Consider the following 26,236-nt stretch of genomic DNA (forward strand, 5'->3'; position numbering starts at 1 on the left):
CAGGAAGGGACAAGGAAACACTTTTCTGCAGAAAGCAGAGCTTGAGCTGAGCCTTGAAGGATTCCAAGAGCCAGAGGTAAGGAGGGAGTGCCCTCCAGGCATGGCAAGCATCCAGTGCAAAGGCGTGGAGTCTGGAGATAGAGCTCAGGCATGTTCAACAGCAAGCATGCCAGTATGGCTGGATCACTGTGGTCAGTTCTAGGTACCATATTTTAGGAAAGGCTTGGACAAGCTGGACAACTTCCTGAGGGGGAGGGGGATTCATGCCACACCCGAATCAGTTAAAGGACCCAGGAATGTTTAGCTTGGAGGAGAGAAGACAGAGACATGGTTGTTGTTGTCATATGGCAGAGGGAAGAGATCTGTGTGGCCCCAGGGGGCAGAATCAGGGTCAGCTGGCCCAAGGATGTGAGGCTGATTTTGTAAGAAAAACCTTCCTAACAATGAAAGTTAGGACTCGCAGTTTCCAAACTATGGTCAGAGGTCCGATTTGAACCTAGGTCTTCCTGACTCTGCCTTATACTATCCATGCTGGCGATAGAGAAAAGCCTCCCTCAGGCACATATTCAGCTCCTTTCCGGCTTGGTAGGAAGCCCTTCACGAGCTTTTGTGGTCCCAGGATCACCTCTACCCACCGGGAGGCCATTGAGAGAGGCACTGAAGAGCACAACACACAGTACATAGCAATGCAATTGAGAGGCAGGGGACTGCCTGGCAAAAGAGAGTTCCAAACTCAGTAGCCTGGGCCGTATTCACTCCCTGAGACTTTGTGACTGCTGCAAGCCCCCCTCAGCAGCAGATTGCACACCAGAGCTGTGGCCAGTGAGTAAGCACTACTCCCTGCTCCCTCCCCTTCCACACCCTTTTCATTTTTCAGAGGGAGTGAGGAGCACCAGGCATGGATGACAGGTTGTAATTACATTATCTTCCCCCTCAATTCTCCCTTCTTCCAAACTTCCCTGTTTCTGATAGAGGCACCACCCGGCCCGCATAGCCATCAACCAGAGAAGCAACTCTGTGGAGGAGAGGTCAGCTGCCCCTGACGGCCATCAGCCATGCCAACCTCACCGAAGTCCTCTAAGGTACACGTAGGAGGTGGCATTTATGGAGAACCTTGAACACCATCTCCCCTCAGACCCTGAGAGACACAGCCCAGGACCCTGAACTCAAGCTGGGACTAGCAGTGCCCCTCACCCTGGGCCACTAGCCCTGCTTTGAGTCTATCCCTTACAGCCAGGAACCATGGGAGAAAACACTGGAGAAGAGATCCCCTTTGCTTGACACTACTAACACCAATGCCACTGATTGGCCCAAGGGTCCCAGGAGTGACAGCATCACCCACCTGGCCATTAGTGCTACTTCCAGCCCAGCCCTTGAAGCTATCATCTTGAGCCCCCCTGCCCCCTGCAGCCTGGCACCTGCTTCTGGGGGTACTGCAAGCCACAGCTAGCGAAGGCTGAGAAAAAGTTCTTACTACAAATGTCTTTGGCACTGCCAAGTGGTTCAACAGTAGAAACTGATACGATTTTATCAGTGGAAATGACATTAACGAATTACCATCTGCTTTGCCTCTGTTCCCTAAGGATTATGGGACCTTTCCATCTGTCCTGCCGCTGAAACTTTCCATCTGTGTTCTCGTCTCCCCCATTAGAATGTGAGCTCGGTGCAAGCAAGGACGTCTCACTTTTCCATTTGTGCCCGAAGAGTTCAGCGCTCATTCATTTATTACTTATCCTCTCTGAACTTCAGTTTCCTCATCTGTTAAAAAAAAAGGGGGGGGGGTTAGGACAACGTAAGCCCTTGGGCCTCACGCAGTTGTGAGCATCTCGGTTCTAAGTCCTCTCCCGCGCTGCCATTTATGGGATATTGAGTTTGAAGGGACGCTGGATGTCATTTGAGTACAACTCCCTCCTTTTACAGACATGGACCGAGGCAGGGACAAGTGAATTGACTTATTAGCTAGGGTCACACCTCTAGCGGGACAGGGTCAGGATTTGAACCCAGCTCAGAGTGGTTTATTTACAACACCGGATGCCTCGAATTCTCTGCTTTTTGGCCCCTCGTATTTCGGACCTTCGAACTCGAAGGTCTCTTCTGACATACACTTGCCCTCAGGTACCTCCCAGGTCCTATTCTCCGTTCTAAGGTCATTCCAAGCTCAGACATTTCTTCCATGTTCTATAAAGCACTAGGGGTTGATTGTGGGGAGGTCTGGAGCTGGCTGTCGTTGAACACAGAGAAAATTCATTGATTTGTCTATTTTTTAGCTCCGTGTAACTAGGAGAGGAAGGAGGTGGGGAGGCGGACTGGGACAATGTGGCACGTGGGACAATTGGGTGAGCCGAGCCCGGGGTTCAATGGTAAAGGGCAGGAGGGTTTCCGCCGATGGGGAGCTTGAAGAGATCTGAGTAGGGTGCCCTGGGGTACCTACTGGCCCGGGCGGTTCTGGGTCTAAGGTTCCCTCCTGCTCTGTGGGAGGGAGGAGGTGGCCAGGGACCAGGGCTGGCCCTCGGGAGGGGGCGCCCCCCTTCCTTGGTCTCACTCCCGCCCCTCTCTCTTCCTCCCTCCCTCTCATTGGCAGCTGGAACCGCGTCGGGGGGTTTCCATGGCGACGGGTCGCTAAGCATCGAGTCTGTGGGAACCCAAGTCAAACAGTGCGAGCGGGGGAGTCCCGGAGGGCGATCTTAAGAGACTGGCGGCTAGCCGCCCGGCGGCCAGCTGAGTGGCCCGGCGGCGCCTCCCCTCCAGTCCCTGGCTCTGCGACTGCGGGGCTGGATCGGGCCGGGAGAGGGGCAAGCTCCATCGGGGCCGGGGCGGAGGGGATGACTTGGGGGCAGAGCGGGCATCTCGAACCCTTGTTGGGGAGCCGGATTAGGACAGGTGGGGGGAACCTGGTCTTCAGCAGGGTACGGGAGGGAGTATCCTGAGCCCTGGGGTGGAGAGGCGTGCCAATCAGGACCTGGGAGGTGGGGAGGGCGGACAGCTGGAGCCCCGTTAGGAGGTGACGACTCGCAGGACTGGAGAGGACAGGCAGCCCAATCTCCGGCGCGGGGTGGGAGAAGTCAGCCCGACGGAGCCAGGTCAGCTACAGCCGGCTGGGCAGTCTCTTGCGGGGGGCGGGAGGAAGGATCCTGAGCCCTGTCGGGGGTGCACGACTGAGCAGGCCCGGTGAGTAGTGCAAGCCGGGTCGGGGGCGGGAGGGAAGGTGCGGACGGGGGGAGGAGGCTGGCAGCCAGGAGGGAGCCTGAGCGCGGGCAGGGCGCACGCCGCCGGCGGCCCCCGCTCGTTCCGGGGGCCATGAGCGCAGGATGGGCATCGCCGAGTCCACGCTGGACGAGCTGCCGTCGGACGTGGCGGAGCAACTGAGTAACGGCGAACAGCTCCTGGAGCTGAGCGGGCGGCGCCTGCGGCGCCTGCCCGCCTCGGTGTGCGCCCTGCTCGGCCTGCAGAGGCTCTACATCAGCGGCACGGGCCTGCGCGAGCTACCCGACGAGATCGAGGAGCTGCGTGAGCTGCGCATCCTGGCGCTGGACTTCAACAAGCTGGAGCACGTGCCCGAGGCGCTGTGCCGCCTGCCGCGCCTCAGCCGCCTCTACCTGGGCAGCAACCGGCTGCTCGGGCTGCCCGCCGACTTCGCGCAGCTGCAGAGCCTGCGCTGCCTCTGGCTCGAGGGCAACCACGTGCGGCGCTTCCCGCGCGCGCTGCTCCGCATGCCGGCGCTGCAGTCCCTGCAGCTGGGCGACAACCGCCTGCGCGGCCTGCCCGCAGAGCTGCCCAGCATGGTGGGCCTGCGCGGACTCTGGCTCTACGGCAACCGCCTCGAGGTGTTCCCCAGCGTGCTGCTGCGAATGGGCCGCCTGCGCATCCTCGACGTGGACCGCAACCAGCTGGGCGGCTTCCCCGACTTGAGGCCGCTGCGCGCGCTGCGCGTCTTCTCCTACGACCACAACCCTGTCACGGGGCCCCCGCGGGTCCTCGACACGGTATTCCTAGTGGGCGAGGGTGCCGTCGAGCGCATGGCGGAGCGTGACGAGCCGCCGCCGGCGCCCCGGCCGCCGCACCCCCGTCCAGCCCCGACCCAGGCGCCGGGTCCGCCGCCCTCCGTGAGTGCAGAGAAGGAGGAGGAGGAGGAGGAGGAGGAGGAAGAGCCAGAGCGCGAGGGGGACGTGGAGGAAGAAGAGGAGGAGGAACTGGAGGAGGAGGAGGAAGAGATTGCGCTCTGTGCAGGGCGCAAGCCCCCGGGCCTGGGAATCCCCAGGAAAGGCGAGCCCACTTGAGCTCTCCAGGCCCTGACTTTCTCGACTTTGCTTCTTTCCAGGCCCCAGAGGACACCTGGGCACCAGGAACATCCCCAGAGGATACCTGGGTAGCTGCCTACTACACAGTCCACTCATTGCTTGGGGGAGTTGGTCCTGCCAGGCTGGGAAGCCCAAAGGGACTCCCCTTTCTCCTGCTGCCTGGGCCTCAGACCATGGCTCACCTCTAGGGAATGTCCCCTGCTAGGGCTGCCGACCTCCCGGAGCTGCTGGTGGCTTTGGGACCATCATCTCTCACTGGGTCTTGGGAGGACGGTCAACTATTCTCCCACTGGCCACCTCCTTCCTCCTCTCCTAAAGGTCACTACCTCTCACAAGGCCTGAGAACCACAGGCCATCCCCTAGAAGCATCACTGCTCTGAAGAACTGGTAGCTGGTACTTTCCTGCAGAAGAGGTCCTTCTGGGGCACATTTGCCCCAGAAGGTGGGACTGGGGGACATGCTAGCCAGGCTAATCGAGCGGTGTTGGGTAAGGGAAGTTCTGGGATCCAGGAGGCCAGGAGAGGCCTGTGTTTAGCACCAAATCACCTCCATCCCTCCATGGGGATCCTACATACCTCTTCAGGCTGTCAAGCTTAAGGCCTGCCACCTAAGCAGTATTTAGCAACATGGAAAGGAAGAATCCTGCACCCTGCTTCTCTCAAACCCTTGGCCATTTGGAGTGTCACTGCCTCCCCCCCCACCCCCCAGCATGGGAGCTGTTCCTTCCAGCTGTCAAGTTTGAAAAGACGCTGGCATTCCCATGTTGTGCCTGTGCTAGGCCTCCAGTTCGGCTCCCTCTGCCCCCCAGAGCGGGGTGGGAATCAGGCAGCAGTGCTGTCACTCCTTGGATGCCTCCTTTTTTTAGGCCCATACATGGGCACATCTGGGGGAGCTGCTATGGAGCAGGAGGGGATGGGACGGACTGGCCCTGCCTCACTTCCTCTTCCCTCCTGGGCCAGGGCCAGCCCGATCCCCATTGCCCTCTTCCCATTCTGCTTGGCCAGGACCAAAATCTTTACCATCTGAGCAATAAAGGAAAGAGATTTGCTAGGGCAGAGAGGGCAGGGGCTGGGGGTAACTCAGGGACACAGTCAGGTGACACAGCGACTAAGTGAAAGAGGGATATTCTTTAACAGAAAAATTATGCCTGTAAACCATAAATTATATTTCCTGGAGAAAGAATCCTTGTTTCCCACATGCCTGTTTATTTATAAGCCCTGGGAGTTTGCTGGGCTCTAGTTGCTGTGTATCCTTCTGTTTCTCTCTCTGGTGGCCTGGCCAGCTTTGGTCCTTACCCTGTCATCATCCTGCCCCACTCCCCCATCCGTCCAGCAGCCCTGCCATCTGTCTGTCCAGGGTCAGGACTGTGTGCCAGGCACCACCGCTTTGCTCTCCTTCCATCTGAGCTGGGTCTCGGTCCAGCCAAGTGCTGGCCGGCTCTGTCTCCTTGTCAGCCTGTGTTTTGTTACTTCTGGCCAGCCCAGCTCTGTTCTGTGTCAATGCAGCCTGGGTTCAATTAGTCTAGACCCCAGCCTGTCTTTCTGCTTTAAGTCTCTGGCCAAACCCTCTCTGATCTCTCTCTGTCTGTCTGTCTTTTTGTTTTCAGGCTCTAAGCCTTTGTGGTGATGCTCCCTTAGCCCAGATTTTCCTATGGGGGTTTTTTCCTGCCCCTCTCCTCCCTATCCCTTTATCCCATCCCCGCCCCCCCTTGATAACTTTGTCGCTTCTCTGTACCATCTCTGTGTTCTTTGCCTTCCTTCCTTCCCTCTCCACCATCTGGCCTCCGCCTCTTTCTCTGTTTCCCTTCCTGGGTGTGTCCCTCTGCCTCTGCTGTTTTCTGTCCTGACCCCTCTCCCTAGCACTTCCTCTCTCAATGTCAGCACCTCCGCCTTCCTCTGTCCCTTCTTTCTTCCTGCCCCTCTGTTCCCTGTCTCCCTGGGTGCCTCCCTTCTGCTCCCCCTGCCCCTAGCTACACTGCCTGTTCCTCTGTCTCCATCTTTCTCTGCTTCATCTCCATTCCTGTCCCACTTTAGCTTCTCTCTCTGTCTCTTCCTGTCTGTCTTCCTCTCTTCCCTTTGGCCCCTTGCTCTGCCTTCTACCTCTGTTTTACTTTCATGATTGTCTTTGTAACCCCCTTGTTTAGCAGGACATTTAGCACACAGTAGGTGTTTAACAGATGCTAGTGGATTGATTGATCCATCTGCTGTTTCCCTGCCTCTTCCTTCCTCTCTGTGTCCTTGTCTTCCTCTGTCTTGTTTGTTCTCTGCCTCTCTGCTCCACTAGCCATCTCCTGACATGCTTGGTCCCTCCCTCCCTCCCTCCCAGACGCTGTCTGTCTGTCTGTCCTTTGCTCTCTCCATCTGCCCATCCCCTACCTTGGAGTGGCAATCCCTGCTCCTGGACTGCTCTCCCTGGCCTCTCTCTTGGTCCTTCCTTCCCTGCCTGCCTTTGCCTCTCAAAGTCCTTCCTGCCTCTGCTCAGCCCTTTCTCTCCCTCTTTCTTCTTAAACCATTCAGGGAAAACAGCCACGCTGAGAGAAAATAAGCAAATAAAAAGGCTTCCTAATGGCATGAGGAGATGATGCCAAGGCTTTGTTGCTATGGTGATGGGTCATGAGCTTGGGCTGAAAGGTCAAGCCTTGCCTAGCCAGGCCGGGAGGGAGCTGTGGGATGGGGGCAGGGAGATGCAAATTAGAAGCTGGCATAGAGAGAAGGAGAGCTGGAAGCTGCCCTCAGGAGTCCAGGCTGGCACTGCCTGGGAACAGCCAGGCTCCTCTGCTGCCTCAGAGACCCAGGGCTGCCCACCCCCATGCTCTGTCCTTGAGAGGGAGGAGAGGGGCATGGGGAATTCTTCCCTTTCCTGCCTCAGTGGTCCCTGGAGGGGGCTGTGGGTAGGGAGAAGATGCTTGCTGGTTCTAAGGGGCCAGATGTAGGGAGCAAGTTGGAAAGAATGAAACCCTAGTCTTTGCTCACAAAGGGGCGGGAAGAGAGCCATCACCTTTCACATATCCTGGCACATAGTCCTCTCGGGATTCAGAAGAGCCTTGGGTTCTACTCCCGGCTTAGTGTCCTTGGACAAGTCACTTTATTTCTGGGTCACAGTTTCCTCATTTATAAAGTGAGTGGGGTGGGCTCAATGATTACTAAGTTTGCTCCCAGCTGCATCCTGAAGGTCAATCATTCTTCCCACTTCCCAGCCCAGGAGAGAGGAGAGGTGGCCACAGAGGACCAGTCACACTGGGAAGGCAGTTGGATTTGGAAGCTGGGCCAGGTGATGGCTGGGCCCTGATTACAGAAGGAACTGAACATTCTATTACCACTTTTCCATTGTCATGCCCTCCCCCCGCTCCTGATATGGCTCCCTACCACCCTCTTTCATGACTGTGGCTTGGCAACCCCCCCAGCATGCTTCCCAACGGTGTTTGGAGGACTCCCCAACTCAGCCAATATATTGGAAATGGCTGCCCAAGTTTGGTTCATTCTCATAGAAATGGAAGCTGTGTGGGTAATATAGAGGGAGGAAAAGCAGGATGTGGCCATGACCCCTTGCCCTGGCTCTGCCTTTCACCTATCCTCCACTGCCTCTCTCTTCTCTGAGTAGACCAAGGCTCTGTGCAGAATGAAGACTTCCCCGCCCAAGGCTTTTCAGCATTTGGAAGCCTCTGGAAAGGTTAGATCAGGGGTTCTTAATCTGTTGTCCATGGACCTCTAAGTGCTCCTTGGACCTCTCTCTCCTCCTCCCAAAGGTATCCATGGACAGATTTCAGGGGAATTGTGAACTTGGATGGGAAAAAAATCTCTATTTTGATATAATTGGTTTCCTATGTAATCCTATGTATTTTATACATTTAAAAACTTGATTTTGAGAAAGGTTTCATAGGCTTCATTGGTAAAAGGGGACAGGCCACCAAAAGATGTTAGGAAACTATTAGAGGCATTAGCTGAAGTGGACCCAATATGGAATGACGGGCTTTGTGGGGCCTGGGAGGATATTAAATAGCAACATTCTCATAGAATTAGATAAACCGGGGAGTAGTTCAAGGACTATTACCGCCCCCTTCCCACCCTCAGCTCCCTCCTCTGGGGTCCTTTGGGCCTGCCTGTGGCTGCTGGGGTAGCAGCGCTGTCCAGCTGCTCTTCCCTCTGCCTTGACAAAGTGGATGACAGAGCTGGAGACATTGCCCAGGCCAACCGGCACATGGACAGGGAGGCTACAGGAAGTGCCTCCCTGATCTCTGGGTCTGACCCCAGCCACTCCTCCTGCACTTTGTACGGTGTCACTGATCCATAGCCCCGGTCAAGCTGGATTTCCCAGAGATATCTCAAATGCAAAGCATCCAAAACAGTAACTGTGATCTTTGTCCCCAAACCCTCCCTTCTTTCAAACTTTGTATTTCTGTTGAGGGCTGTCCTTCTAGTCCGGAAAACATAAAAGGCTCCTAGCTGGGGTGCCCTGCTGTTTTCAGTGTAAGCTGGGACCTTAGACATTGAGGATGGACTGAAGCAGCAGAGGGGGAAAGAAGAGTCAAAGGAGCTGCTGCCTCACCTAAAAAGGGAGGTACCGGCAGGGAAACCTCTGCCTGTGTCCCAGCTGCCAGCAGGCAGTGTATTGTGGGGAGACAGCTGCTTCTGTCGGCTTCCCTTGGCTTCCTACGTGGCCAGTCCTCAGCATCTGGAGATGAAGGGCTCACTGGAGCAGTTGGCTGTCCTTGGAGCCACGGGCAGGAGGGATACGGCATTAGGAATAGGAGCAATGGTGTAGGGAGCATATCTGTGGGCTGAGAGGGAAGTCGCCGGAGTGCCGCAGAATAATGACCGACATTTACAGAGTGCTCTAAGTGTTGCTAAGACCTTTATGATCTCATTTTAGCCTCACAACAAACTGAGCAGGTGGGTGATATTATCATGCCCCTTTTAGTGCTAAGGAAGCTGAGATGAACTGACTTGCCCAGGGTCATATACTTCATAAGTGTCTGAGGCAAGATTCAAACTCAGATCTTCCTAACGCTGTCTCCTGTGCCTCCTAGCTGCCTCTTCAGGTCTGTGCCAACCAGATGGTTCTCTGGCTACATGACCTTGGGCATACGCTTTAGTGTCTCTGAGGCTCGGTTTCCCCAACTATAAAATGAAGAGCTCGGACATGATCCGAGGCATCTTCTAGCTCTGACATGGATTTATTTACCATCACTATGCAGATGAGCCCCGCGTCAGCACCTCCGTGCCCCGACTCCCTCCTGAATCCAACGTCACCAGCTACCCCTTGGACGCTTCAAACGGGATATCCTAGACCAGAGCCATCACAAACTGAACATGTCCAAAACAGGCTTCACCTTCTTTCCCCCAAACTTATTCTTCTTCCAAACTTCCTACCCAGAGTGGAGACCTCTGAGTTACCCACCTCCTCCCTCTCCCCCTACTCCACACAGCCAATCAGTCGCCAACTCTTATAATATCTATGCAAACAGGGGCAGCTCGGTGGCTCAGTGGATAGAGCACCAGCCCTGAAGTCAGGTGGACCTGAGCTCAAAACCGGCCTCAGACACATAACACTTGCTAACTGTGTGACCCTGAGCAAGTCACTTAACCTCAATTGCCTCACCAAATGTGTGTGTGTGTGTGTGTGTGTGTGTGTGTGTGTGTACACAATCTGTCTCGTGCCAACATCTCCATCAGCTAGCCACTCACTCCCTTTGTTCAGGCCCTCATCCCCTCTCCCCTGACCTGCTTTACCGTCATGGTAATGGGCCTCACCATCCCAACTCTCTCCCTACTCCGACCTGTCTTCCGCACAGCTGTCAAAGTGACAGCCTGACTGAGCTGTTCCCTCGCTTAATAAACTTCAGGGGCTCCTTTTGACTCGAGGATAAAATATCAAATCCTTTTAAAGCCAGTTTGTCCCCAACCAATCTCCCCAGCCCCATTAGAACTTGGTCCCTTCCCTGCACGTTAAGGTCCAGTCAGACTGAGCCGATCTCTGCACCTCGGATACCGCACTCTGTCCTGTGCCTTTGCCCCAGCCCATCCTCCCGGCCTGGAACGCTGGCCCTCTTTACTTGACCTCCCCGAGTCCCTCCCTTCCTTTATGACTCAGCTCGAACACCTGCTTTTTACCGGAGACCTTTCCCCTTCGAGGGCCCTGCCTCCCTCCCTCCCAAACTGCCCAGTATATATGTACTTGGTGCGCATCTACTCTGTATGTATTTCTAGTGCACGTGTCGTCTTTCCCCTGCACCCTCTCCTCAAAGTAAGCTCCTGAGCACTGGGGCCCTGGCAAATGCTGAAGGTTCAGCCAATGCTCGATGATTACTTGGGTAACATCCTGTTTTTTTGTTCTAAGGATCAAAGCCTCATTTGTATAACAGCCCTAGAGCCCGAGGGGGATCTCTGAGTCTGTCCTCTTCATCTTAAAGATGAAGGGTGGGGGCAGTCCGGAGAGAATTGCCTTGCCCAGGGTCATACAAATAGGAAGTCACAGAGCTGGGTTTTTACTGTGGATCCCCTGATTCCAAATACCACACTCCTTCCGTTGCACCAGGCTGGTCTTCCTGAATATTCTAAGGTTCCTCCCAGCTCTGACCTTTTCTGTTCTCAGGCCCCTCCTGCTCTGACAATACTCTCTGTTCCAACAACATTGGCCTACTGGCTGATTCCAAACACATTTCTTGCCACCATTCAGTTGCTCACCCCCATGCCAGGCCCACCCTCCCTTCTTATTTTTGCCCATCAAAGTCTTACTTTATTGTACACTGCCTCCCTGAGAAGTCTTCTTCTGACTCTGATTCTCCCTAGCTGACCCTCCTCAGATGTTCCCAGACCCCTCTGTCTGGTCTACCCTGTATCTGTGTTCTTCTAGTGTCCTCTGCTCTCCCCCCTTTCCCATTCATTTTCTTGGAGGATGTGGATTCTGTCATTTTTTTCGCTTTGTCTTCCAGATGGAGCAGATGCTCCCCACCCCACCCTACAAGCCTGGTGGCCATAGTAGGTACTTAATAAATGTTTACTGAACGTCACTGAGAAAGTGCCTCCGGGATAGTCAGCTTGGTCAGAGAATGATTTCCCCCATCTCTACCTTCAGCCCTCGTACCAGGATTCTTCTAGGTCAGTAAAGGCACTTAGTCTGCACCTTCCCTGGGGCAGGAGAAGGAAGCCTGGGATTGTGTGGGTAGGGTAGCTGTGAGTAGTTTTGAGGCTGGCTGGGGTGGGGTGGGGTGGGGTGACAGAGTCTATGTCCTCTTCCCTGGCTCTCAAAGTCTTTGACTAGCAGGGTTTGGGGGCGGGGGCCCTGGTGATAGGATGCACCAGCTGCTTGAGTGGTGTCACAATAAGGCTTTCTGTTTAGAGATGATCCTCTGCCCTCCCCTCCCAAACCTGATAATGCACCCCTTGGGGTCATTGGGAAGAAAAGGGCAGGCTAGGATCAGCTCAGAACTCCCCCTCCCCTTCTCTGCTTCCCCAGGTTAGTCTTAGCATTTAGGTTAGCCCAGCCACCCAGGTTAGCCCAGCCCCCAGGTTAGCCCAGCCCCCAGGTTAGCCCACCGGTCCCACAACCTGCTTCCCCAAGATGACCTGGGCACTCTTGCATCCATGGATTAACATTTATTCAGGCACCTGCAGGTGCCGTACAGAACATTGAGTCAGACAGGGGTCCCTGCCCCTGGGGTTCACAATCTAAACAAGACAGAGACACACAGGACACAAATGAAGGGGAGGGGATGGAGGTGGGGGACATACCCAAGGAAAGACAGATGGCCCCGGAGAGCCAACACCCAGAGCACATAAGTGGATTCAATCCTGTCCCCTTGATTTTGGGTAGAGGTGGGAGGAATGGGGAATTGTTCAGGATAAGCTTCCAGAGATCAGGGAGTACAGATAGCGGAGGACCACAAGGAAGACAAAGGAAAGAGGAATAAATCGATGGGGGAAGTGAACCCGGCCCGCAGAATGGGATCTAGCACAGGGTCAGACGAGCTGCATGGGGATGAAGGAGATCTGGGGTCTAGGAGGGCACTGGCACCCAGGGCAGGGCAAGCCCCCTGCCTTGAGACCCCACGATGGGCTCTTGGGGTCACTGAGGCAGGGGGCGTGGAAGGTTCCCAGCTGGGAGGGACCTCAGAATGGGGGGGGGTCTAGTGACCGAACAAGAAGGGCCTCTGACTTCCTCTGGCCCTAGTCCCTCGTGGGACCGAAGTAGGACCCCCCCCCAATGGGAAGCATCTTGCCCAAGGCCCCGAAGCGTTAAGTGGCCAGGCCTGGCACCTCCAGACCTTTGAATGGGCAATACCTGAGCGCCAGGGCTAGTTGGTTTTTTGTGTTTTGTTTATTTTTTCCAGGGACTATTTTCCATGGGAAAAACTCAAGGCCCTGGGCCTCTCCTCCCTTTGCTCAGGGCCGAGCTATGTGGCAACTCCCTCCCAGGGCTCCTCCTGGCTCCACCGGAAGGGGAGTTGCCCCAGGCAGGGAGGGGACACCGAGCCAGGTACTGCAGGGACGCTCAGTGCGAGATGGTCCCCAAGGCCCCTTCTGGCATTCCCTCCCTGCCTAAGGATCAACTTCCAGAGAGAAAAAGCATGAAGTCTGAAGGGATATTTAAACTCAGCCCGAGTGCCGGGCAGGCGCAGAACCAGCTGCCCTCACTCCTTGAGAGCTCCATGATCAGGGTCGGGGGTAGGAACCAGGGTGGGATGGACAGAAAACCAGACCAGCATTTCCTTTTGTGCTCTTGAGGGAAGCTGATTTAGCACCTTCTTCCTAGGAAACCCTGAGCACAGCTCAGACCTCAGTTCCTCGTTGGGAGGGACGGGGGCTGGGGTGCTTTATTGCCCTTTTAGGGGTGGGGAACTGAGGCCCAGAGAACAGAAGTGACTTGCCTAAGGTCACACAGCCAGCAAGGGGAGGACTCAGGACTGGAACCCAGTTTTTGCAGGCTTGGGGCCAGCGCTCCCCCTTGGGCTGCTCCCCAGAGCTGGGGTGGGGGAGAGAATGCTTGTTTAGCTATTGCTGTTTCTAAGGGGGCCAGGACCACCAGGCCTAGGGCCCTGCCTAATTCCTCCTTCCTCCCCGCTAACATCTGGGGAAGATGAGGCCAGCAGCTGGGCCTCCCCTTAGGGCAGTTTTGGTGGGGCCACTGTAAAACACCACCCCCTCCTCCAGTCCTGGCTGGTCTGCTCTGCCCCAGGTGTGGATCAAGGGGAAGGGGGGTGAGTCTTTCGTTCCTCCTGCTAGGACTGCAGGGACAACAGCAGGGGGCCCTAAGGTGCTCACAATTCCCCTTGGGGGATGATAACTGGGGAGCCAACAAACGGACCTTGGAAGCTGAGCCCGGGCTGAAGCCATAGTCCGCCCGAGGCCAGACACAGGGTGTGTGGTGGAGAGAGCCCAAGCCACCCCACCCCATCTGGTCTCCTTGTCTCCTTCTCGTCCTTCTTCTGGGGGTGCTGAGGCACGGCGGAGGAAGGAGCAGAGGCCCTGCTTTTTCACTGTCCTTTATTAATCAGAACGGCCCGCTCCACACAAAGCAGGGGCCGTTCCCACAAAAATAGGAATCTGCAAAGAGGAAATCTCGCTGGCTTAGAGGGTGTGTGTGGTGGAAACGGTTTTTATGGGGTTTTTTCCATTAGATTTTCTTCCTTTCTCTTCGCTGAGAATGTTGAGGTTTGTGGTTTGTTTTATTTTGTGGTGGTGAATTTTTTCTTTTTTTCTTTTTTTATAAAACACTTGCTGGAAGAGGACTGAACAGAACAGAAAGAGCAGGGTCCCCACCCCTGTGCCCAGCTGGGCTGGGGGTCGGAGGCCACCTGAGCCTTGAGGGCTCCCTTGGGCACATTGCTAGGTGAAGGGCTGGGGTTGGGGGGAGGCGGGTGGGGAGAACTCTGTACAGCAGTTACAGGAGGATGATCACAAGAAAAAAGACATACCTGAAAAAGGTAATAGCTCTAGCATCCCCCAGAGAGACCATGGGTGACTCTCACATCCTAATGGGGACTGGTGGGACCCAGGACACCCGGGCATCTCAGCCTCAGGGTAAAGCAGGCCTCACTCTCAGGGCAGGCATGATAACATTGCCCTTGGGTAGCCCCTTCAAAACCCAAGGGCATCCAGGGCTCCCCTGGACACAGGTCAAGTGACCGCAACCTTTCAACCTCCCCTGTGAGGTAAGTGAAGCGTTAATTATTACCACCATTTCACAAGTGGAGAAAACAAGCCACTGGCTACACGGGTGACTTTCCCAAGGTCCCTGGGGCGATGGTGGGACTGCTTCCAATCGATCCCCCTGCTTCTCCTGTGTCCTGGTCACACCTACCTCTGGCCAGCCTCTTCCATCCTGACCCCATTCGGCTCTCCTACCCAGATGGCCGGCTGGGCACCCATTGGTCTGAGGACAGGCTGGGTGCCCTGTGCACGGTCTCATCAACCATTCATGCCTCAATCCGATAAAGACCAGAGGGAGGCCGGGGAGCAGGGAGCTTCCCTCTCTGCTGTTTCCTCCTCCCTCCCTCCCTCCCTCAGCTGCAATGACCATCAAATAGAAACTTAAGCAGGGACAGGAAGGGTCAACAGCGAAATCCAAAATGCAAGGTAAGGGGAAGGTTTGGGCAGGATACAGGAGGAGAAGGTGGAGGAAGCAGTGGGTCCCCATCCCTTTAGGAAAAAAAAAGATACCACCCAGAGAGCATCTTTGCACCTGATCGGCTAAGAGCTGCACAGGCCGGGCACTGAAACAGAGATGTGCTGGCCCTGTCCACTCTAACACGATTTGGTTTGACCCCAGCTGGGAATCACTAGCTAAGAATGGCAAGGTTGGGGGCTTGCTGGCTGGCTGGTCCCCCACCCACAAGGGAGGGGAGGAGGGAAGGAAGGGGGAGACCCATGAAGCGCCCAGCGGCAGAGAGCCCAAGCCCATTAACCCTGCATGCGCCCTCCCTTCATCTAGGCCTCCCCTCTTCTCCACTCTCCCCAAACTACAGACTCCTGGGCTCCCACTTGTCAGGATCTAGAGCCAGCCGAGGTCTTACAGGCTGTCTAGTCCAAACCCCTCATTTTACAGAGGGGGAAACTGAGGCCCCGAGGGAGAAGAGTCTCTCCTAATCAGCTTCTTCATTCTCTTGGCTTTCTCTGAGCATCCTCACCCACAATCTCCCCTGCCCTACTATCCCTCCCTCTCCCCTCTCCTCTGGCTTCTTCTGAGGGCACCACCTACCCTGTTCCATTTCTCCCCTCCACACAAGCCTGAGCCTTTGTGCCATGGATTGGATCATAGACTTTAGATCTGAAAGGACCTTCTAGACTACTCCCTCACCTTCCCATTTCACCAATGAGGAAACAGCGATAAAACAAGCTGCCCAAGGTCACATGGTTAGTTACGAAATAACAGAACTGGGAACAGAATACAGATCAGACAAGCCCAGCCTTTTCATTCATTCATTCATTCATTCATTCATTCATTCATTCATTCATTCACAGGATGAAAGAATCCTAGACTGAGCACTGGAAGTGACCATAGGTCACCTCGCCCAACCCCTGTATTTTTCTAATGAAGAAACTGAGGCCCAGAGAATCAAGTGATTTGCCCAAGGTGACACAGGGTGAAGATGAGAGAGGGCAGAGTTACGCCCTGGCAAGGCTGGGCCTCAGAGCTACTGGGAATTATTATCTGTGATGCAAGGTGGTTCAGCACTAAAGCCTACTAAGACAGGCTAGGGTGCTGGTAAGCATGTATCAGATACGCAGTCTTAAGAGCTGGGTTCAAATCCCTGCTCTATCTGTAATTCAGGTGTGACCATGGGCAAATTACTTCTGCCTCATTCAAAGATACTCTAAGGCCCTCTCTGCTCAGAAGGTCCCTCTGGGTACACCATTCTAGGCTCTAAGGTCTAGGGTCCTTGCAGCTCTGACGGTCTCATTCTGATGTCCCTCTGTGTCTGGAAGTGAGGCAGCTGGAAAGGGTGGGCTCTGCAGCGCATTCCAACTTGAGGAATCTGCATTCTAAGCAGCGGGCATAGCCTTAGCCTCCTGGACACGGCAGGTTGGAAGTCACCCCCAAATCCAAAGACCCTTGCCCCACTGTGGACCTAGGCGATCTGGGGAACACCTGCAGCCTTCCCTGGGTGCCCTTTCACCTCCCCCTCCCCAGCCCACCCCAGACATATAGGGCATCTGCTTTTTCTTCTCCATCTCACATCTTTGCAGGAGCACGGGCAGGCAGCGGCCACCAGTCCATGATGTCTATTTGCCATCTGGTGGCCAGCGTGGGGAACTGCAGCTCTACGCCTGGTCCTGGGGGACATGGCCTTTGCTAGCCATCAAATCCCACTCCTAGGGTGGGGATGAGCTGACTTTCTGCTGGGATCACCCAGAAGCTGGCACTCGGTCACCAGCAGGGAGGTGGCAGCAGCTTTATAGGAGCTGGGCAGGGGCACTGGCCTCGCCTCATCATCTCAGGAACCTTCAGATGGTTCCATCCTGTTCTCTTGGCTAGGAGTGGGCCAAGCAGAAGGGCAGAGGTGGAGAAGGGAATGAGAGAAGGCATGGCCCTTACTGAGCCTCCTTTATGCTGGTCTACTCGGTGCTCAGAAATACCTTGGGGGTAAACTGATGGTCCCCCCAACTCTCAGCATTTAGGTGGGATGGTCCTAGCTGAACAGTTTAGCTTCTCGGCTCAGGCAGGAAGGGGAGACAAAGCTGTGATGTTATGGGCTTTGACTAGACAATCTTTGCAGCATCTTCTGGCTTGGACCTTCTAGGTTCCAAGGTTAGCTCAGACGTTTTATGCTCCAATGACCCTTCTAGCTTTGACCTTTATGATCTTACTTTGCATGTCTGACTTACATTGCATGTTCTATATCCTAAAGTCTCTCTTAGCACTGACATTCTGTGCTTTATATTCTAAGACACCTCCCTCCACCCTAGTTCTGATGTTCTGTGTTCTAGATTTCCCTCCAGCTGTGATGATATGCAGCCCAAAGTCTCTTCTAGCTCTGAGAATGCACACTCTAAGGTCTGTCCACTTCTCATATTTGATATTTAAAGGCCCCTTCCAGTCCTGATGATCTGTGTTCTAACATTCTTCCAGCTGTGATGGTCTATCTTATAAGGGGCCTCCTGGTACCAACATTCTGTATTTTAAGGTCCTTCCAGCTCTGACATTCTGTATTTGAAATTCTCTCCCAGGTCTGAAAACCTCCATTCAGAGTTCCAAGGACTCATGCAGCTCTCTCATAGGCTACATTTTAAGGTCCCTTCCAGCTTGGACCTTTCATGTCCTAAGGCTCTTCCCTCTCAGCTCTGAGATTCTCTATTCTAAGGTTCCCTCCAATTCTGACAGTGTGGGAGGGAGGTGACAAGTCGGGTAGGCACCTTGGGAAGGCTGGAAAGGAGGAATAAGGGGTCTGAAAGAACAGGGGAGAAATCCAGAAGTCTAGGAGAGGGACCTGACAGGGCGGGAAGGAGTGCTTTTCCAAGTGACAATGAAGGCAACGGGATTTTGGAAGTGGGAGGACAACATGGTACCACTTTTTGGGGAAGGAAGGGCCAGGACCCCCTCGAAGGCTCCAGGGATGGACCAAGGCCCACTTGGGCACTGTGCATCCATGCCAGGGGCAGTGACTGGGACCGGCCTACTTAAAAATTCTCAGCAATGGGGTCACCCAGCAAGGGAGATGGCCCTGGGAGTGATTGATTATTTATTGGAAGAGCCTTGGAGACTTAGCTCACAAGGAGGTGATGTACCAAGTTGGCCATGGAGCACTCAGACGCTTGAACTATGGTTATAGAAACTGATCACTGTTGGTCTGGGCGTCTCTAGGGAGAACGTGAGGCTGGGGCCAGGGACACATGGAAGCAGAACAGAAGAGGGGGAGTGGGAGGTAGTGAAACTAGGGCCAAATTTGTACAAGCGAAAGGACACGGGTTCGTATCTCAGCTCTGTACTTACTACTGTTGTAATCTTGACTCAGTGACCTAACCCTCTGGGCCTCAGTTTCCCTATTTCAAAAATGAGAGGGTCTTAAAAGGGCCCTTTTCACTCTAACTCCTAGGATCCTACACCTATTTTTATACTAAAAAAATACCACATGTACTAAGTATTTTTCATACCTACAGAATTTCATACTTCATGTTTGAGAAGGGAAATGAGAGCCAGCATGTGTATTTTCTGCAGAAGCCCCATTCCGTGGTGGGGAGAGCCAGAAACACAGTTTGGAAATCATTCAGACACAATACCCTGGTCTCCAAGAACTGGAAGCAGAGATTAGAACAGGAAACAGCCTTCTCCTTGTTCTCAAACCAGCACGAAGGTCCAGTCTTTAAGCAGTAACAGCACTGGACATGGAAAAGAGAGGACCAAGGTTCATGTCCGAGCTCTGCTACTTAGGACATTGGGTGAGTCTGGGCGTCTGCTTCCTTATTTGAAAAATGAGGAGCTTGGAAAAACTGTCTTGCAGCTCTAGATCTGATGGGATATTGGACGTGTGGGACAAACAGTGCTGTCTCTCCTTTCTTCTCCCTGTCTTCCTTTTGTTTTCTCCTTATAGATGCCCTTCAAACTTTCCTTCACCTCCGCTTTCCCTATCCCACCATTTTCTCTCTATCCCTTCTCCTTTCTCTGCACCCCTCACCTTTTCCAAAGCCCCACCCCTCAGCACAACCTCAGTACCATCTCAGCGAGCCATCTGGAGCCCCCGACAATGGGCTCCCCCACACACATTCACACGACGGGCGTGCACACACAAAAAGGTTGAACATAGCACGTGTACACAGGACCTTGGCTCTGAAGCCAGGCTATTTATACCCCCTTGGCACACAGGGGCCCCCAGACAGCTTAAAAAAAACCCAACACCCCAGAGGGGAGGAGGGCCATTCTGGCCGGGCCAATCGCCGCGGCCTTAGCGTGTCGCACCCACTGCGACCAGTGGCTGGCTGAAGCTCGGCCAGCCCACAGCTCCAGAAGCCACCTTAAAGAAAATGGCGGACAAGCCAAGCTCCGCCAGGTGGGGCCTCTGGAGAGATCTCTGTCCTGCCATCTGTCCATCTCTCTGTCCATCCATCTCTCTTGCTCTCCCTCTCTCTCTCTCCCCACTCCTGTTTCTTTAGTGTCGGCAAGTTGAAGAAAAGGGGAAAGCAGGAAAATGGCTCCCAAAGGCCCCCCCCAAATGGGGGAGGGGCTGACGCTTCCTAGAAACACGGCCATACTGAGTCCTGGGCCCCCTCCCTGGCTGAGCCCACAGGGGTCCTTCCCCCCACCCAATGGGGGAGCCACACCCGGGGCATTGTGCATAAAATGTGAAGGCGTGACCCCCAAACCATGGGCCCATAGCCCCACCCCCGGGCCTCCCCAGGCCCTACTCAGGCCTTCAGTTGGTGCCACTGAGCCACGGGCTGCCGAGGACGGGCAATCATGTCCTTCCAATGCTTCACCTCACCAGGACCACTCTTCCAGGACAGATAGATCTGGAGGGAGGAGAGTGAAAGGTGGAATCAATCACTCAATTATCAAGAATTTATGAAGCACCTACTATGTGTGCTAGCCTCTCTGCTAGGTGAGCCTTCAGTCTGTCCTGGGAGATAACAGACATGCATGAAAGTATAAGTATACAAAGTAAATGCAAAGTTATTTTTTGAAGGGAGGCACTCACTGCTGGGAGTGTGGGGGTGGCTGTGTGTCAGTGAAGGCCTTCCATAGAACCTGGTGCTTAAGCTGAAACTTTGAAGTAAACCAGGGCTTTTAAGAGACCACAGTGAGGAAGGAGGGCATCCTACACATGGCGATCAGTCTGGGCAAAGGGACGGAAGTGAGAGATAGACCATGTGAAAGGAGCGGCAAAAGCCCACTGGGGCCGACGTGTGGAGAGGAGGGATGTGTACTAAAGCCGGAAAGGTGGGAAGGGGCCGGGTCACCAAGAGCTTTAATACCAAACTAGGGAGTTTATAGCTGATTCTAGAGGTAAAAAGGGAGACCATGCGGTTTCCTGAGCAGGCCGTGATGGTCAGACCTAGGTTGAGGACTCTCGCTTGGCAGCGGGTAGGGAGACACACTAGACAGCTAGTGCAGCAGGCCAGGCTCTGACCCTCTAGGGCTGTTGACTGATGAACATATGCATACATGGCTGAACGAAGACAAGAAAATCTGGATTCTCAAATACCAGGTGGCAACTTCCTTCGAGCAGGCGTTTTGTTTTGTTTTTTAGTTTTTTAATATCATTCACCAGAGGGCTTAGCAAATTAAAATATGCCACATTAATGCCAAGAAGGATGTATATCATGTCAATTGGACTGAACCAGTCTCTAACTTGTGGTTGGCCAGAGCTGAACAGAGTCGTCTAGAGACAGGAGAGTCAGGAATCAAGCAGATTCTGAGCCTCTCTTAAATAGGGGGGAATCATTTTACAGGCTGTCCTGAGAAAGTGCTTTGAAAACCTTGTGGCCCTATAGAAATGTGAGTGATGACTGCCCAGATCACAGAATCACAGATTTGGAGCAGGGAGCTGCCTTTGGTATCATCTGGGCCCACGCTGGCTTTACAGATGGGGCCACTGAGGCCAAAGAGGCTCAAGGGACTTGCCCGCAGCCACGCCTGGAGGGAGTTAGCTCAGAAGAAACCAGGGATCCAGGAGAAATTATGCTGGAGGGGGAGGCAGGCCTGACCAGGAGAGCTCACAGGACCTCAGCATTGTGAAGGAAAGCGACAGAGACAGACTTCAGGGCTCTGCTCAAGGTAATGATCAACCACGGACGCCAGAACCAAGGAGGAGGTGGGCTGCCCATCCTTGGATGGGGAGGGGAAGGACTCAGGTGCACAGCCCACCAGGTGTTTCCAGGCAGGATTGTTACAATGCAGACTTGTTTGGCCCTGATGACGTGTTACAAGGAGCCGGGGCAGGAGGAGAAATGGGTTCAAAAAAAGGGGAAGGAAAGGAAAAATGAAGTGACAATGTAATACTAAAAGATGTACAGAGTAGAGGTTCTGAGGGGATGTGGGCAAGCAGGGCCATGTGAATCCTTCCTTCCTTCTCTCCCTCCCTCCTTCCTTCCTTCCCTCCTTTCTTCCTCCTTCCCTCTCTTCCTTCCTTCCTTCTCTCCTTCCTTCTCTTTCTCCTTCCTTCCCTTCCTCTCTTCCTTCCCTTCCTCTCTTCCTTCCCTCTCTCCTTCCTTCTTTCTCTCCTTCCTTCTCTCCTTCATTCCCTCTCTCCTTCCTTCCTTCTCTCCTTCTTTCCTTCCCTTCCTCCCTTCCTTCCCTTCCTCTCTTCCTTCCTTCCCTCTCTCCTTCCTTCCCTCTCTTCCTTCCTTCCTTCCCTTTCTCCTTCCTTCCCTCTCTTCCTTCCTTCCTTCCCTCTCTCCTTCCTTCCCTCTCTTCCTTCCTTCCTTCTCTCCTTCCTTCCTTCTCTTTCTCCTTCCTTCCCTCTCTCCTTCCTCCCTTCTCTCTTTCCTTCCCTCTCTCTTTCTTTCCTTCCTTCCTCCCCTCCTTCCTTCCTCCTGCAATTAGCTTCACACCCTCACTCATGCATATATTTAGCAAATATTGATTGAATGCCTACAGCATACAAAGCCCTGTCTGAGGTGCTGCCCTCCTTCCCTCCCTCCCTTGCGTGCTCTGGCAGCGTCAGCAGCAGGCTGCCTGGCACTGGTGACCCCCACCTTGCCGATGACGTCATTCCGGCTAAGCTTATCCTTGTCCATGACAGTGATAATGATGGTTGTCTCCCGAAGCTTCTCTGTGGGAATGTCAAAGATGAAGGACTCATTGAAGACGGGGTTCAGGTTCCTCTTCATGGTCACTGTCTTCTTCTTCTCCACTCGCTTGTCCTTGTACATCAACCACACCTTCACATAGGGGTCTGTCAGGGGACAATCATGAGTCAGTGGAAGTGGGGCTTCTCCAGCCCCGACCCATCCCACTGAGGAGGACTTAGAGCAGGGAGGAGGAGTGGAAAAAAGAGGGCTTCTTTCCTTTGGGGATCTAATGTTTGAAGAGGGAGTCATGAAAGGACCAAAAGGATACTCAGGAAATGCTGAATTATAGAACGTCAGAGTTGGGAGGGGCTGAGAGGGGCCTCAGAACAGGGAATGTCAGAGCTGAAATGGGCCTGAGAACATGGGATGTCAGGGCTGGGAGGGGCCTGAGAACATGGGATGTCAGGGCTGGGAGGGGCCTGAGAACATGGGATGTCAGGGCTGGGAGGGGCCGGAGAACATGGGATGTCAGGGCTGGGAGGGGCCGGAGAACATGGGATGTCAGGGCTGGGAGGGGCCGGAGAACATGGGATGTCAGGGCTGGGAGGGGCCGGAGAACATGGGATGTCAGGGCTGGGAGGGGCCGGAGAACATGGGATGTCAGGGCTGGGAGGGGCCGGAGAACATGGGATGTCAGGGCTGGGAGGGCCTTAGAGAACATTTGGTTCAATGACCTCATTTTACAGATGGGAAAACTTGGGCCTAGGGAGGGATCATGCCTAGCTTAGGGACCCCAAGAAAGTTAACAGAATCAGGACCAGAACCCAGGCCTCTTCAGTCACAACCTTGCCTTCTTTCTAATACTGTGCCATTTTCTTTATTCTGGAAAGAAACTCAGAATAAGTCCCTCTCTGTGGGTAAGGGGTCCACAGAGAGCCTAGTGCTTGACACACTCCCTGGCCCCTGGTAGACACTTAATCAAGGTTAGCTGCCTGCCTGCCTGACATCCTGGCTTTGGGAGTGTTCTGCGAGGAAGGAGAACCGCAAGGGATGGTGGGAGGTGGAACGTGGAAGGCGAATGACGGGCGATGTTTAGATGGGACCATGTAGAATGAGGGAGCGAGGCTGGTGGCCTGGTGAGAGAGGGTAAGAGGGCTCAGGTGGACAGTGTGGAGGGGCCCCTCCTCAGCCCCGCCAGTCCCAAAGCCCAGTCTACCAGATGTGCCCCCGATGTCCATGGCTTTGAGGTTCCGTGCTTTGATGATGTTCACAATGATGGAGTTGGCAGAGGGGTTATAGCACAGGGACAGGAGCAGTTCCCCTCGACTTCCCTGGAGGAGACAAAAGGAGAGGGGTGGGGTGGGGCCGAGACCTGGCTGGGTGGGCGTGCAGTTCTTAGGCGGCTCTGCATTTGAGGACAGCAGTGGAGACCACTGGGGTGAGGGACGGCCCTCAGCTCCTCAGCCTGACCTTGACCCACTTTCAGGATGAACGCAGCCTATTCTCAGACTCCCCCCTCATTAGGTGTGGGCCATGGGGTCTCTTTTACAATGCCCCCCTTCCCATCTGAGGGTAGTAACAATAGTTAGGATTCGTATAGTGCTTTAAGATTTGCATAGCACTTTATAAATATTATCACAGCAAGTCTTGGAGTTAGGTACTATGGTTATCCCATTTTACAGATGAGGAAACTGAGGTCAACAGAGGTTAAGTACTTGCCCAGGGTCTCATAGCTAGGAAATGTCTAAGGCAGAAACCGAACTCAGGTCCTCCTGACTCTGGGTCCAGTGCTCTGTGCACTTCGGCGCTACCTAGCCGCTTTTTGTGACCACGCATTGCACGTCCCCTGGATCTCAGCAGCCCAGCTCAGCCGAGGCCCCCCTGCCCACAGGATGAAGGTCCCCCTGCTGTGGGGGACCCTCTTGAAGCTGAGAGGCTCAGCCCCAGCCTCAGGGAGGGACAGACAGGAAAGGGCCTTACGCTCCCGTCGCTACATGGCTTCAGCTCCTTCCAGAATGTCTGCATCTGGGTCAGATCCACTTTGTTAAGTGGGATGGACACTTCCCCAATGGGGTCGTTACGACTGAAGCGGTCATAGTCCAGGACCTGCAGGTACAACACCCGCTGCACCACCTTCTCATAGGGGAAGCCTGTGGGGACCGAGAAGAAAGTCAGGACTGTGGGCCCTGTACCCCCACCCCAGACCCTCCTCCTTCCCCGGAGTATCAGAGCCAGAAGGGGCTGTGCCCACAGGAGGGATCCCCCACTACAAAGACATCCCCAGCAAGTCACCACCCAGCCCCTGCCCGAAGACTTCCGGTGACAGGGAACTCGCGACCTTCCAAGGTTTCCCCTTCATCTTTGGACGGCTCTAATTTTTAAGAACTGTTTGATCCTAAATCTAGTTCTTTGTGACTTCCACCCACCGTCTCTCTTCTCCTAGGAAAAGGGACCTGTGCTCAGTGCAGCCGCTTCCTCTCCCCCTCACTCTCTTCTGAACCTTCTACAGTCTGGCTTCTGACCTCAGCATTCAAATGACATTGCCTTCTCCAGTTCTGCCAACGATGCCAAATCTAGCTGCGTCCTCTTTGTCTTCATCCTTTTCTGACCTCTAAGCGTTGTGACCACCCTCTCCTCCTACACACTGCGCTCTGGCTTTGGTGCTACTGCTCTCTCTGTCTCTGCCTCTCTCTGTCTCTCTCTGTCTCTCTCTCTCCCTCTCTCTCTCTCTCTCTGTCTCTCTCTCCCTGTCTCTCTCTCTCTGTCTCTCTCTCCCTGTCTCTCTCTCTTTCTCTCTGTCTGTCTGTCTCTCTCTCCATGTCTCTCTCTCCCTCTCTCTCCTCTCACTCTCTCTCTCTCTCTCTCTCTCTCTCTCTCTCTCTCTCTCTTTCTCTCTGTCTCTCTCTCCCTCTCTCTGTCTCTGTCTCTCTCTCCCTGTCTCTCTTTTTCTCTCTCTGTCTGTCTCTCCGTGTCTTTCTCTGTCTCTCTCTCCCTGTCTCTCTGTCTCTGTCTCTCTCTCTGTCTCTCTCTCTCTGTCTCTGTCTCTCTCTTCCCTCCCCCCTCCCCCCGGCCTCGGCTCTCCTCCTATGTCTCTGACCGCTCCTTCTAGTGTCATTGCTGACTCATCATCTACGTTGTGCCCACTAACTGGGTGTTGCCCAGGGCTCTGCCCTAGGCCCTTTACAATATTCTTCCTACAGTCTCTCACTTGATAATCTCGTTGGCTCCCATGGATCTGGTTATTATCACTACACAGATGATTCCCAGATCAACATACCCAGCCCCAACCTGTCCTGAACCACAGTCCCACACCACCATTTCTGACTGGACGTCCTGTCAACAGCCCAAACTCAGCTTGTCCAAAACAGAACTCTTCTCGCCCCCTGCCCCAACACCCCTACCTCTACTGAACTTCCTTGTTTCTGTCCTTTTTTTTTTTTTTGAGGCAATCCGGGTGAAGTGACTTGCCCAGGGTCACATAGCTAATAAGTGTCTGAGGCCACACTTGAACTCAGGTCCTCCTGACTTCAGGGCCTTCCCTGTTTTTGATGCTGGTGCCAGCATCCTCCCAGTTAACTAGATGCACAACATCATTGTCCGTGTCACCTCCTCCCGCTCTCCACCCATCAAGTAGTTGCCAGCTCTCACTGCTTCTCCCTTTGCCAGTCCTTACAGCACCACGCCGGCTCTGGGCAGCATCAGTCCTGTCCGGAGTACTCCAGCAGCCTCCTGACTGGCCTCGTGGCCCAAGCCTCTCCCTGCTCCAGGCTGGCCTCCTCACAGCCACCACAGTGAATTTCCTAAAGGGCAGTTCTGACCATATCACACCTCTATGAGATAGACTCCAGCGGCATCCAGTTACCTCCCGGATCAAACGAACAGCTCTGACGTGCCAGGCTTCATGCACTCTCTGAGTCTTTGCACGTGTCGTGCCCCCCACCAGGAATGCCTTCCCTCCTCGCCTCAGCCTCTCCGAAGCCCAGGCTGAAGCGACACCTTTGGCACGAGGCTGTTTCTGGTCCCATCAGCCCCTAGGGCCCTCCCTTCCTCTTCAACGCTGCCCTGCGTTTGTCGATAGGACCCTAAATATGTGCACGTGGTCGCCCCCATTGGAATGTAAGCTCATTGAGGGCAGGGACTGTTTTGCCTTTGCCTTTCTACCCCTCGCGTTTAGCACAGTGCCCGGCACACAGTAGGCGCTTAATAAATGTCTGTTGATTCACTGGTTAATGACTCCTAGTTCTGCTGTTGGAACCAAACAGAACTGACACTATC

The 26,236-nt window shown here is 54.3% G+C and overlaps 2 protein-coding genes and 1 long non-coding RNA gene across 7 annotated transcripts in view; 2 read left to right on the forward strand and 1 right to left on the reverse strand.

The window, feature by feature from the left end:
* Positions 1-2,703: 2,703 nt before the first annotated feature.
* LRRC10B (leucine rich repeat containing 10B) lies at positions 2,704-5,480 on the forward strand. The gene has a single exon (XM_020968401.2). It carries the CDS (start codon positions 3,309-3,311, stop codon positions 4,275-4,277), a length of 969 nt encoding a protein of 322 aa, XP_020824060.1. The 5' UTR covers positions 2,704-3,308; the 3' UTR covers positions 4,278-5,480.
* Positions 5,481-8,732: 3,252 nt separating this feature from the next.
* LOC144455406 (uncharacterized) lies at positions 8,733-18,539 on the forward strand. The gene is made up of 3 exons (XR_013484151.1): positions 8,733-9,187; positions 11,230-11,395; positions 18,453-18,539. It is a non-coding gene; the product is annotated as an uncharacterized LOC144455406 (long non-coding RNA).
* SYT7 (synaptotagmin 7) overlaps positions 11,879-26,236 on the reverse strand; it is a 92,184-nt gene continuing 77,826 nt past the window's right edge. For all 5 annotated transcript variants that reach the window (XM_020968111.2, XM_020968113.2, XM_020968114.2 and 2 more), the window contains 4 exons: positions 23,942-24,111; positions 23,178-23,292; positions 21,926-22,125; positions 11,879-19,741 (listed from right to left, as the gene is read on the reverse strand). In XM_020968111.2, the coding sequence (XP_020823770.1) occupies positions 19,637-19,741; positions 21,926-22,125; positions 23,178-23,292; positions 23,942-24,111 (590 nt within the window). In that variant the 3' untranslated portion in view covers positions 11,879-19,636. The remainder of the gene's footprint in view (positions 19,742-21,925; positions 22,126-23,177; positions 23,293-23,941; positions 24,112-26,236) is intronic.

The sequence above is a fragment of the Phascolarctos cinereus genome, unplaced genomic scaffold (genome assembly GCF_003287225.1).
Source record: "Phascolarctos cinereus isolate Bilbo 61053 unplaced genomic scaffold, phaCin_HiC Scaffold_9;HRSCAF=440, whole genome shotgun sequence".
In the NCBI taxonomy this organism is placed as follows: Eukaryota; Metazoa; Chordata; class Mammalia; order Diprotodontia; family Phascolarctidae; genus Phascolarctos; species Phascolarctos cinereus.

Bases quoted from the DNA above. Each gene is read 5' to 3' on its own strand.
- LRRC10B (XM_020968401.2), top strand. From the start codon at position 3,309: ATGGGCATCGCCGAGTCCACGCTGGACGAGCTGCCGTCGGACGTGGCG.